Source organism: Balaenoptera physalus (assembly GCF_965194825.1).
Source record: "Balaenoptera physalus genome assembly, chromosome: 1".
Lineage (NCBI taxonomy): Eukaryota > Metazoa > Chordata > Mammalia > Artiodactyla > Balaenopteridae > Balaenoptera > Balaenoptera physalus.
In genome coordinates this window covers 108545946-108559167 of record NC_138882.1, presented here as the reverse complement: position 1 = coordinate 108559167, position 13222 = coordinate 108545946, and the positions used below count along the sequence as shown (strand labels likewise).

Below are 13222 nucleotides of genomic sequence, written 5' to 3'. Positions count from 1 at the left end.
ACTATCCCCACTTGAGTAAACCGAGGGACAGAGAAGTTAAGCAACTTGCCCAGGGTGTCCCAAGTAATAAATGATGACATGAGGATTTGAATCCAAGCAGTCTGCCTGTACAACTGTGCTCTTAACCTTTTTACTACCATAGTCATAAACTGCCAAGGCTACAAACTACAAAGTTTACAAAATAAGTATTACACTTGTCCAAGTACCTGGATAAAATAAAGTTTCAATATCTTGAGTCATATCAGAAAATCTTCATAATTTCCTTTAAAAAAAAATAGGTTGACCATGGAGGTTCCTTAAAAAACTGAAAATAGAGCTACCATACCATCCAGTAATCTCATTCCTGGGCATATATCCAGAGAAAACCATAATTTGAAAAGATACATACACCCCAGTGTTCATAGCAGCACTATTTACAATAGCCAGGACATGGAAGCAATCTAAATGTCCATCAACAGAGGAATGGATAAAGAAGATGTGGTACATATATACAATGGAATATTACTCAGCCATAAAAAAGAACGAAATAACACCATTTGCAGCAACATGGATGGACCTAGAGATTGTCATACTAAGTGAAATAAGTCAGAGAAAGACAAATATCATATGATATTGCTTATATGCGGAATCTAAAAAAAGGGTACAGATGAACTTATCTACAAAACAGAAATAGAGTTACAGATGTAGAAAATAAACTTATGGTTACCAGGGGGTGGGGGAGGAGGGATAAACTGGAAGATTGGGATTGACATATACACACTACTATATATAAAATAAATAACTAATAAGGACCTACTGTATAGCACAGGGAACTCTACTCAGTACTCTGTAATGGCCTATATGGGAAAAGAATCTAAAAAAGAGTGGATATATGTATATGTGTAACAGATTCAATTTGCTGTACACCTGAAACTAACACAACATTATAAACCAACTATACCCCAATAAAAATTTTTAAAAAAAATAGGTTGACCAATCTATAAACTACCTAAAAAGCAGAAAGGAGGTTTCCTAATAATATTGTGACCCAAGAGTCTTCAATCTTAGCCCTCGTAGCAACAGCCCAAACTGAAATATTAAATTTTAACATCAAATTCTGACTGGCTGTTAAACTAGAAGAGTATAATGGAAGCACAGGCTCTGACCTTAGGTACATCTCCAATTCTCAATAAGCCTCATTCATTCATTCCATAAATATTTACTGAATATCTCATGTACCAGAATCTGTTCTGGGTGTTAGAGATACATTAGCAAACATACCAGTAAATATCCTGTCTTCTCATGGAGTTCACATGCTAGTGTGAGAAGACAGACAAAGAAAAGATACGATATTTAAGTAAATTATCTGAAATGACATAAGGTAAAGAATGCTTCAGGAAAAAATGAAGCAGAGCAGGCCTCTTTGAGAAGCTATTATTTGAGCAAAGACTTGAAGAAGGTGAGGGAGTAGAGGAGGCATGACCAAGGCAGAAGGAAGAATCTTTGCAAAGACTATAAAGCAGAATAAATAAGTAAATAAATAAAATTTTAAAAAAAGACTATAAAGCAGGAGCATACCTAGCATTAGCCCAGTGTGACATGAAATGAGCTATTGGATGAGGAAAAGAGTAGATCAATTCAGAGAGTAACTGGGAGCCAGTCATGGAGGACTTTGGCTTTAACCTTGAGTAAAACTGAGAGGCATTAGAGAAACCAGTTTGGGGCACAGGAATGACATCATCTGATTTACATTTTTTAAAAATCACTCTGCTTCTTGGTTGAAAACAGATTGTACGTGGGCAAGGGTTGAAGTAGAGAGACCGATTAGGTGCCTACTGCAAAAGTCCAGGCAAAAGATGATGGTGGCTCGAACCCACATAGTAGTACCAGTGATGGTGAAAAGTGTTGTATTTGACATTTAAAGCCAATGGGATTTCCTGATGGATTTGATATGGGGTGTGAGAGCAGAGTTAAGAATAATTCCAATGTTTTGGCCTAAGAAGGGGACTGCAAACCGCTAATATGGGGATGGCAGCCCGCAGAGCAAGACTGGGAGGAGAGATCAGGAATTCAGTAGAGATGTCTTAGACATGCAAGTTGAGTTCCTGAGTAGACAGCTGCTTGTGTGAGTCTCAGTCAGGGAAGAGGTCTAAGCTGGAGATACACATTTGAGAATAGGCCTCAGTTTCTTCATTTGTGACATGGGATTATTATCAATAACAACTTCATTTGAGGTTTGAATTTGATAACACATGTAAAGCACTTAGCACAGTTACTCAGTAGGAATGCAACTAATGTTAGCTTAATGATAGTCATAGTATTAGTTAGAGAAAACCACTTTACAGTGTTCATGTTCCTCAGATATCATGCTTTCAATTTTTACCATTCTATAGCAAGAAAATTTATTAAAGCCATATAGTCTATATTTAAAATTTGAGGCAGTCTAAAAATATATTTCATTACCAAGTAATCTGCACTTACATTCTCACTTCATCCCTGACCACCAACCATGTGACATAGTCATCAGAGGATTCAAAAAGGAAAGAAAGAGGGATACATGCAGAAATATCTTTTTACCCATCATCTGAGAATAAAACAGCAATCTCCTTTGGCACCAAAATGAATTTTAAACATATAAATAGAATTAAAACATTCTGTTTAAGATCTACTTACCCAATTCCAGCCTCCTCTGTAAATAAAAGGCAGAAGAAAAGCAATAAAAGTGAGGGCAGAAGTAGTAAGCATGAGCATTCGATGTACCTGCAAGGGTGAAATGACAAATGAGAAGAGAGTTAACTACATAAGAGAAAGGAGTTGACGTCACTATGAAGATCACGGAATGAGATTCACAGAAGGCATGCGTTCAATTGACACCTAGCCACAATTTGTGCTCAGTTAAAAACAAAAATCTTACTATTCCACTGAACTTTAAAGAAAAGCCTAAGCTGCCAACCTCATCATTCTAAAGCATCTGCCAAGACTTCACCTGCACAGAACAGCAGGAATGGATATTTCACACACAGAGAGCACTTACTTGCCAAGTCCATCATTTTCTTCCAAACACATTTATTAAGTTCCACCACCAAGCACAGTGCTTGGATACAACGAAACCGCAAGGAAACACTACTGTTTCCTGGGGAGTCTGGGATTTAATTGAGCAGATAAGAGAAACATATTTGAAATGTGTAATTCATTATCCAAATGAGAAGAACGCAGAGAGTGAAAATGGGCACTGTTAGTTGATTATGTGAGGATAACTGGTGCAAACCAAAACTATCCCAGAGAATGTAGGACATGTAATCACTATATATACACAGATATATAGATATATAGATATATAGATATATACACACATACACACACACACACAGATACATATGGGGGTGTGTGTGCGTCTATATCTATCTATCTATCTATATATATATATACACACATCACCAGAAAGTAGAACATATAGTCACCCTATATATATATAGACACCATAGTTTTAAAGACAGTGGAGGATTTGAATTGGTAAAGAGGAGACATAAAGAGTTTTCCAGTTGGGAATATCCACATGAGAAGAGGGGAGAGAGAGAGGGAGAGAGAGAGAGAGCAATCAAAGGCAGAGACAGGAGCAAGGCATGTAGCAGTCATTACTGAGAACAAATAAAACAGATTAACACTGCCAGCCAAATGTGAGAAACAATTTTAGATAAGGTAAATCTTAAATGCTACAAATTTATATGAAGTTTCAAGAATACCTCTTATAAAGTCAAAACTGTTCCAATAAGCAGTATTTTTTTCTATAAGCAGACATGTACATTCTATCTCAACACAGTCATTGATCTTCCACTATATGTGCAAATATCTATACTCCATGACAAATGAAAGATAAAGGTTTGTTTTGTTTTGTTTTGAGAGGTATTTATTGACTCTTGCTCATGTTTCTATTAAAAGACTGCCTCCTCATCCCATGGGAAGGGGCAGCATTAAAAAGGACACTTTTAGTTTCTATTCCCACCCACACAGGAGATACATGATCTTGACTGGTGAGCTAGGGATGGCCTAACATTCACTGGCCCATCAACCAGAGGACAGACCACTGCTTTGCAACATAGTAAGCACCCACTATTTCTTTCTTCTTCTCTGCTGCCTTCCTCAACCCATCTGTACTCAGTGCAGTGGGTAAATGCTCTTCTAGTCTCTTCTTCTGCAACTAGACATGTAACTCAAGATCATTTGGGTCCCAAAATCCATGTTCCAAAGAAACGCACATGGCGCTGATACATTCTCCAATTCAGCCTGGCCCTTCGTAGAGCTGTCTTTATTTTTATTTCCATCAAGTACCTTGTGTCTATTCTCAGTTGGTTAGGAAACCAAAGAGCAAAAAGAAATTATGAGGATTCCAAAATTACAACTATAACCATACATACACAAAAAAAAATCCACTTACTTCATGTGTTTTCATGTTGCAATGTTCAAATAATATGGAAATTGCATTAAACTTTTTCTCCACCTACCTGAAACCAAGCTGCATCACCAAATAAAGCCTTTGACCAAACAGGTTTGAAGAACCGGGCAATCAGTACACCTACGCTAACAGTAGTCATCCATGCCACAAACATTAAGGCGCCTACAGGTGAGAAAATGCAACGGTTGACAACACAGTCTAATTAAGCTGTCTCTTAAATGACCAAGCCAAATGCGTAGAAAATGTAAATAGCCAACAAAAATACATTCAGCTGACATAAACATAACCTAAATATCAATGCTTTTACCACCACCACTACTACTTCTAATAGCTAACACTTCCAAAGCTCTTATTTCGTGCCAGGCACTGTCTCTAAGTGCTTTATGTGTATTGATCTAATTGATCTTTACAACAATTCCTATAAAGTATAATTATTATTCCAGTTTTGCTGTATGGAGAAGGAAAGCACAGAGAAGTTAAGTAACTTGCCCAAGGTTACTAAGTTGGAATTTGAACCCAGGCTGGTTTGAATAATTGTGCTCTTAATCATTATACTGTCTGAAGTTATACAGCCTTTCTGAAGTTATCTCAGAATCTTCTCATATTTCACTCCAAAAAATAATGGAAAACAAATAGGCACGTTATTTCTGAATACAATTACTGTTCAACTAGAGCTACTGGTAGAAACAAAATAGCAACAATAAAGATAGTTTCAAGCTTTATTGAAACTCTTACTAGAATGGGTAACTCTGGAGAATATAAAGGAAATATACCAATTAAGGAAAGTTCCCACTAATACTAATACATTACAATAGTATAGTATAGTCTACACTTAACACTATTTCCCTATTTTTCAATCCCGTTTTTCAATAATCAACTGGACTACTTTTCAAATGGAATCAACTTTCACTTGTAGAACCAGAGTACATCAGAGCCTTATTTCTAGGCTACTGCTCTTCCAACTTGGTTCCCTTCATCACTTTAAGTATATAATACCTAAGTATAGCACTGAGTACTTTGTATACCCTCAAATACTTGTACATTGATCAGTTCTTCAACAAAAAAATTGTATTTTTGAAACCCAACTACTATGATAATTAAACAATCACAAACCACTCTTTTATTAGCATTTTTTAATAAATGGTATAATTAATGTCTCATAAAAGTTAAATTAATTAACCCAATGATGCTCAATTCTGGCTGCAATTAGAGATGACTATCGTACTTTTTTTAAATTACAGATGTCTTAAAAGCTCCTCTGGTGATTTTAATGTGCAGTCAGGGTTAAAACCACTGAATTACCCCTACTCTCCATTTTTAATAAAAATTAGCAAACATTAAAATAGATAATGCTACCTGCAAATGTTATTGTTTATGCTACCTGAAAATGTTATTGATTTATGAACGTTTGCTAAATTATGCCTGCTACCATTCTCAGTCTAGCCAGCACTAAATTTATTCCACAAAGTTAAGTATATTCCACAAAGTAGTAATAATATTACACATGTAACTTACCATGAACCTTCAGAAGGAGTAAAGAATGGGATCCTCCTATGTTCTCTGGATAGCCTGTCACATTGTATTTTTCATATGTAATCAAAGGTTGCTGAGAATGCTTATGAATCTGACCTGAAATTTAAAAACAAAAAAAAAAGAAGAAGAAGAAGACGAATTACTTTCTCAGGAGAGAAGGAATGGAGAGACAATGGCATGGCATGGAAACAAAATTTCTTAAGGTAATAAAAAATAAATAAATTTCAATAGAGATGATATATATATACTATTATATACTGATATTATATTAATACAAATGTATTAATATAATATAAATATATGTAGTATTAATATATAATATAATAATATTCATTATGTATAAAATTAAATCTGTGCATGTATAGAATTATTCCAATTAGTCTGTGTATATGGGTATGTATGGGTGTGTGTTCATTCTGGGGATCTATCTTACAGAAATATTTACTTTTTAACCAAAGGTATATCTATAAGCATGTTAATAGATACTCTTTTTACACTGGGTAAAAAAAATTTAAACAAGCTAAATGTGCATCATTAGGAGATTGAGTAAATAAATTATGGAAAATACATTATTTTTAGAATACAATGCAAGCGTCAAAAAGAATAAAAATAATTAAGAAATTTGATATGAGATATATATGAATCTTTGTTTCAAACAAATAAGTATTAGACCACAGACTACACCTCAATGATTTCCAAAAAGAAACATTTATATAGGTTATATTATCTATCTAAAATGAAACAAATTAACAACAGAAAGCTAGGAAAAAATGGTCCAGCTAGATATTTAAAAATCTCCTCTTCTAAATAACCCTTGGGTTAAATAGGAAATCAAAACTAAAATCACAAGTCTTCTTAAAACGAATAACAATGAAGGCACTTCATATCAAAACACATGTGATGTAATTAAGGTACTATTCAAAAGAAGTTTTTAATCATCTTAAAAGCATTTCCTTAAAAAAATATAAAAAGACTTTAAAGTATTGAAATAATCATTTAATTCAAGATGTGTTTAAAACAAAATATAACACAGGAAACCAGAAAGGAGGATTGATTAAAAATAAAGGTAGAAATTAACAAACTAGTAAGTCTAAAAATGAGAAAAATCAATTCTGTAAAAGGCCAATAAAATCGATGAAGTTTTTGACAATCTGACCACAAGATAAAAAAGAAATATCACAAACAATATTAGAAATGAAAACAGTGACATAGCTGCTGATATAGAACATATTCTTTAAAATTATGTAAAAATGCTATATACAACTTTAAGTCAGCCAAAAATATTTCAAAATCTAAGTAAAATGGATGAACTTCTGAGGAAATCTAGAATTACAAAAATTGATCAAAGTAGTAGTAACTCTGGAGAATAATAGCAATAAAAATTTATTTTATTAGTCAAATATTTCCATTTCTAAAGTCTCAGGCTGTTATGTGGTTGAGTTCTATCATACCATTTAAAAAATTTTTTAACTTTAAAAATTCGTATTTATTTAAACTCTTCTTGAGTTCTTTCTATGAGATTATCATAACACTGAAACCAAAATGAGGCCGACATGCACACGCACACAAACGCACAGAATCCTATGACCACACACCAAAATCATTTATGAATATAGATGTGAAAAGCTTAAATAAAATATTGGTGAATCAAATCAATTATGCAGTAATAAGAATAATAAGACATGACTTTCATCTCAGGAAAGTGAGGATTGTTCACCATTCAGAAATCTACAAAAGTAATGATAAACTTCACACATCCATGACATGAACTCTTTGTAACATTAGGAACAGAATATTTCCTAAACACAATAAAATATATCCACCAGAAAAATACAACAAATACGACACAACACTGAATATCAGAAGCATTCCCATCAAAATCAGAGATAAGATAAGAATACTTGCCATATCACCACTGCCACTCCACATTTTTCTGGGAGAAGTAAGCAATGCAGTGAGACAAGGAAAGAAAGAAAATGAGGGCTACTATGCCTGTCATTATTTGCACAAGATATGATGTTTCATCTAGAAAATCCAAGACCATCAACTGGAAAACTAGGTGGCTACATTCAAGATAAGCATTCAAAAATCAATAACTTTCCTGTACACCAACAAATTTAGAGAATGTAAGAAAAAATAATCCCATTCACAATAGTTTGTATTAGAAATCTATAAAATACGTAGGAACAAAGTAACAAAAATAAATAAGCCCTACAGGAAGATATGAAGAAAACCACAGGATCTGAATAAATGGAATATCCCAATATATTCCTGGATAGGAAGACTCAAGGAAGTTGATTATTCCACAAATTAATCCAAAATTTCATTTCAATTCCAGTCATAACTCCAATAGGATTTTTAATGAAATTTGATAAATCATTTCTGAATTTTATCTAGAAGAACCAATACACAAGGAAGAGGCAAGAATTCCTGAATTCCTGAAAAAGAAAGCTAAGAGGGGTATCATGCTTTATCAAAATTCACAACCTATTACTAAGCTATAGTAATTTCAACCAGTGCAGTAATAGACAAACAGATCACTGGAAGAATAAACTGTACAATTTGATTCACTGACATATTTTTAGTGTATGATAAAAAGGCTTTTGAAACAGTAGCGATAAAATGGACTATTCAAGAACTGGTGTTTGGACACCAGGTTATTCGTTTGGTGAACTATTATATCATGGCTTGTTATGACAGAGAAGATCCGAGATAAAGCAGAAAACGAGAAGAGTTTTATGTCGTGAACACCTAGAGACCTGTGTCAAGAAGAAAGAGACAATAACTATCAGAAGCTACAAAAATGTCAAAAAGAAAAGAATGAAAAAAACTATTGAAAATGACAAGCAACGCACTGAAGAATCTAAAAATACTGTATTAGTAGAGTGGTAGTGATAAAAACCAGACCACATTCCTAACAGCCTGAGAGTCAAGTCGGAAGAAAAGTGTTCTTAAACTCTGATTCACCGTGGAGCCATGGGCTAAGATGAACTTAACGTTCATTAAAGCAGAAGTCCATCATAATTTTGAAGTTCCATTGTATGGCTCCATTATAATTTAGGCGTTATGCTCTAAGGAACGTTGGGTTCATGTGTAGTACATGGCTCTACAGTATTATTCCTAAATTGTCAAAATAACAGGTCATGTGATAACAGGGTCTTTACTTCATTAATTATTTAAATTGGTAGATTTCCAAATTGGGAATTACTTATTCGCCCAAGTGAGTTCTATCTTTCAGTTCAAACACTCAGCATTTCACATGACTGCTTATTTCATGATAGGACAAAATCAGCTTTCTGGGGGCAAAACAGCAGTTAGAAAAAGGTTTTAAATTGGTTTTACTAAATATGACAGTACTTTCAACTCTCAATTATCTTTAGTTTGCTTCTGACCCCTCTTCCTAGGTGACTTCTCCCATTGTGGGCCATTTCTCAACATTTTCTTTTTAAAGGAAAATACGTATCTTGTTTATTTTCATTGATCAGGTCTGTAAATGTGTGCTGAAAAAAAATCAGAGTTTATTTATAAACAGAATAATTTACTCACAGAGAAGGTTTTTTTCCTCACTGACTTTGTGTAATGCATTAATTCCATTTGTCACCAATGGATTTCACCAGCCTTGTTTACAAGGGAATCGGGTAAAAATTTATACTATTTTGTTTGCTGCATTTAGTAAGACATGAATGTTTAATAGTTATTAAATTGTGATGTAAAGAAATGTGACAATATTCAGGTATCTGCTTTCTGAATGTTTCAAATTCCAATCTATGAGCATTGCTGACATCCAGAGAAGAGAATAAAATTACCTGTGAAAGGGTGAAAAAAAAACTCAGCAGTTAGAAAAAGAACAGAAAGATAATTATGTGCTAGCTTACAGCAAAAATAAGGATAACATGAAAAATGAGTAGAAAATGAAAACCTGAAAAGCTATCTGAATTCTGAAAATGTTAAGCAATTTCCCCTGTATCTTAGTTTTGATCACTTTTGCTGAATCACTTTTGCATATTTGGATGAAGAAAGTAGTTAATTTTTCTATTTTTACTAATAATGTAGCATCCTTCAGAACTTGGCATCATCTTTAAGAATCATCTGAAGCGTCTGACTCACCATGGTGTTCCCTCTGACCTTCAGTCTGCCAGTAAACAATGCCTCCTGAGCGTCAGGTTTGCCCAGGACAACCTCATTCTACATTAGCATGGGTTACAGAGATTATATGATTGCTTTGAAAAATGGTTTCAACCTCACAAAGTCTCACTGCTTTTAAGCAGTGTGCAGCATATAAATTATCCACATACATATGACTAGATAACAGAAGCGACAATTGATATATGTGGTAACTGTACTTTGTTCCCCAATACAAGGGAACTAGAAAGTGAATTCCCTGAAGCGGTAACATTTAGATTTGTTTTTTTGAGGTTTTGTTTTGTTGCTTTGCACTCCACTAGATAAAAAAAAAAAAAAAAAAAAAAAATGGGGGCTTCCCTCGTGGCGCAGTGGTTAAGAATCTGCCTGCCAACTCAGGGCACACAGGTTCGATCCCTGGTCCGGGAAGATACCACATGCAGCGGAGCAGCTAAGCCCGAGCGCCACAGCTACTGAGCCTGTGCTCTAGAGTCCACGAGCCACAACTACTGAGCCCGCGTGCCACAACTACTGAAGCCCGAGTGCCTAGAGCCCGTGCTCCACAGCAAGAGAAGCCACGACAATGAGAAGCCCGCGCACCGCAAGGAAGAGTAGCCCCCACTCGCCGCAACTAGAGAAAGCCCACGTGCAGCAACAAAGACCCAACGCTGACAAAAAAAATAAAATAAATACATTTTTAAAAATTTTTAAAAAACAAAAATGAGTCTGTGACATATGTATATTTTTGTTAATAAACATATTTATGTACTATTGTTTTAACATATTATGAACACTATTAAATTAGAAATTTTTAGTGAGATAAAATAAATCTAAGAAAAAAGTTCTAGTATTGTTTTCTGTATCCCCTGGACTACCTTACAATATGTACCCCTTCGTTGGAAGAACATTGTCCTAGAGCAGTAAGTTATCGAACCACAGTATACAGAACAATTGCCTGAAATGCTTGTTAAAATGCAGATTCCAAGCACAAACAACAGAGATTCAGTGAGTGTGGGATGGAGCTCGGGAACCTGCCTTTTGAGCAGTCATTCCAGGTGGTTCTGAAGCAGGTTATTTGAGCCCCACGCTTTGGCAAACACCACAAAAGACAAGGTAGAGATTCTCCCTACCATGCCACGAGCACAGCAACACCAGCAGGAAAGGGAGATAAAACAGTGCTCTATTCTGCACATGAATCGTCCACGAACTAGGTTTTTCCAGGAAAATATTAGAACTATTACTGAAAATATTGTTTCTATCAGAAAATGCATTCCAAGTTCTACAATGCTGGCCTAAGAAGAAATTTTTGGCATCACCATACACCCCAAAACACATATAATTTATTGTACAACAGAATTCACCCATTTAAATGACACTGCTTTTCTTTTAAAGTATAAACTTTCTAAGTATAAACTTTTTTAAAGTACAGATGCAAACTGTTAAAATCTCCTAGCAATTTAAGTCATCCATTCAAGTCAGTAATCATTTATGGAGCACCTAGAAAATGCTGGGCACAAAAGGAAGCAGTTTGATATGATGAAAAGGACACAACTCTTATAACTGCAACAGAGTTGGGTTTAATTCCTGACTCTGCTACCTGTTTGATTTTGAACAAGTTACTTCACCGCTCTAGGCTCCAGTTCTCTTATCTCTACAATGGGCAACATAATATCTATTTACAAAGCCTCTGTGAGAAATAAATGAGATATATGTAATGTACAATAAGTGATAGCTGCAATAATAACAATAAGACAATAACCTGCGCTTTAGTAATATTTGTTTAAAAATGCAAATATTTGACCTTCTTCTGCTTAAAAATTCATTTCCTACATTTCCCATGTTAGAAAGTGAAACACTTGGGCTCTGAGGTCAAAGAGTTTAGGTTCAAATTCCAACTCTACCATTTACTTGTCTGGGCAAATGACTTAACCTCTCTAAGCCTGTTTCCTGCCAGATAAAATAAGGTTAATAACAGTACATATCTTATGTAGGTTTCTATGAAGATAAAAATGAACCTTAATGATAGCGCTGAGCCAGCAACTGGCACTCATTAAGTACTAAGTAATTTTTGTTCATTATTATCATTTAACCAGGAAATTATTTCCAGCTACATTTGCTGTTGCTGGTGCAAGTAAGAATACATGATTTGACTAAGATAACCAAACATATCATCCACAACTAAAGCTGCAAATATTCCTAAATTTTCTCTAACACTGAGTTGATATTTTGTCCTGCTTTAAAACCTTTTGAATCCCTACTTTACTTATAGTATAAAATCTAAACCACATGATAGAATATAAACTACTATATATAAAATAGATAAACAACAAGGTCCTACAGCATAGCACAGGGAACTATATTCAATATCTTGTAACAAACTATAATGGAAAAGAATCTGAAAAAGTATATATATCTATATCTATACCTATATCTGAATCACTTTGCTATACACCAGAAACTAACACAACATTGTAAATCAACTATACTTCAGTTAAAAATAAACCACATGATAGAATACACAAGGCTTTTCACAATTCTGCCTGTACCACATTTCTGTTCCTCCTCCTCCTTTACCTCACCCCCATCCTTCCATTCTATATGCTCAGCTTTTCACCATTTTCAAAGTAGGCCATATGCTCAAAGTTTGGGGGTAGTATTATCTCCAGGGAGATGAGTCACTAAATATTACACTACCTTGGCATTTCCTGCAGTTCTTCAGAATATCATTAGCCAAGACCTTAAACAAAATCTAATTATTCTTATTAATATGTGTTGCAGTACCTACCAGGGCAGTCTTAAGTATAAACTAAACATTCAAACTCATAAAACTCCCTTAGGCTACGCTTGGCATCAGACTGACTGAGAAGGATGTGGGACAGGAAACACAGCACACCTGCAGGACACCATGAGGCATTCTTTTTCAAAGGGAGGTCCTGTGAAAGCTTACTCAGCTGTCCAGGAGCTATTCTCTTTACCCCTCTCCACCTCCCTGGAGAAAGCTCAGGTCCAAGGCGATGAGATTCGTATTGGATAGGGCATCCACAGGAGCCAATATCTCCTGCAATAACCCCAAAGTCCTGCTTCTAGTATCCCTGCAAAGGATCTGCCAATGTCACTGCACTCAGGGAAGCCCAA

General features: G+C 34.9%; 1 protein-coding gene across 7 annotated transcripts in view; it reads right to left on the bottom strand.

Annotated features, from left to right (window-relative positions):
- FRRS1 (ferric chelate reductase 1) overlaps positions 1–13222 on the bottom strand; it is a 99107-nt gene that overhangs the window by 7914 nt on the left and 77971 nt on the right. For all 7 annotated transcript variants that reach the window (XM_082452146.1, XM_082452147.1, XM_082452144.1 and 4 more), the window contains 3 exons: positions 5948–6061; positions 4482–4594; positions 2653–2739 (listed from right to left, as the gene is read on the bottom strand). In XM_082452146.1, coding sequence (XP_082308272.1) covers positions 2653–2739; positions 4482–4594; positions 5948–6061 — 314 coding nt within the window. The remainder of the gene's footprint in view (positions 1–2652; positions 2740–4481; positions 4595–5947; positions 6062–13222) is intronic.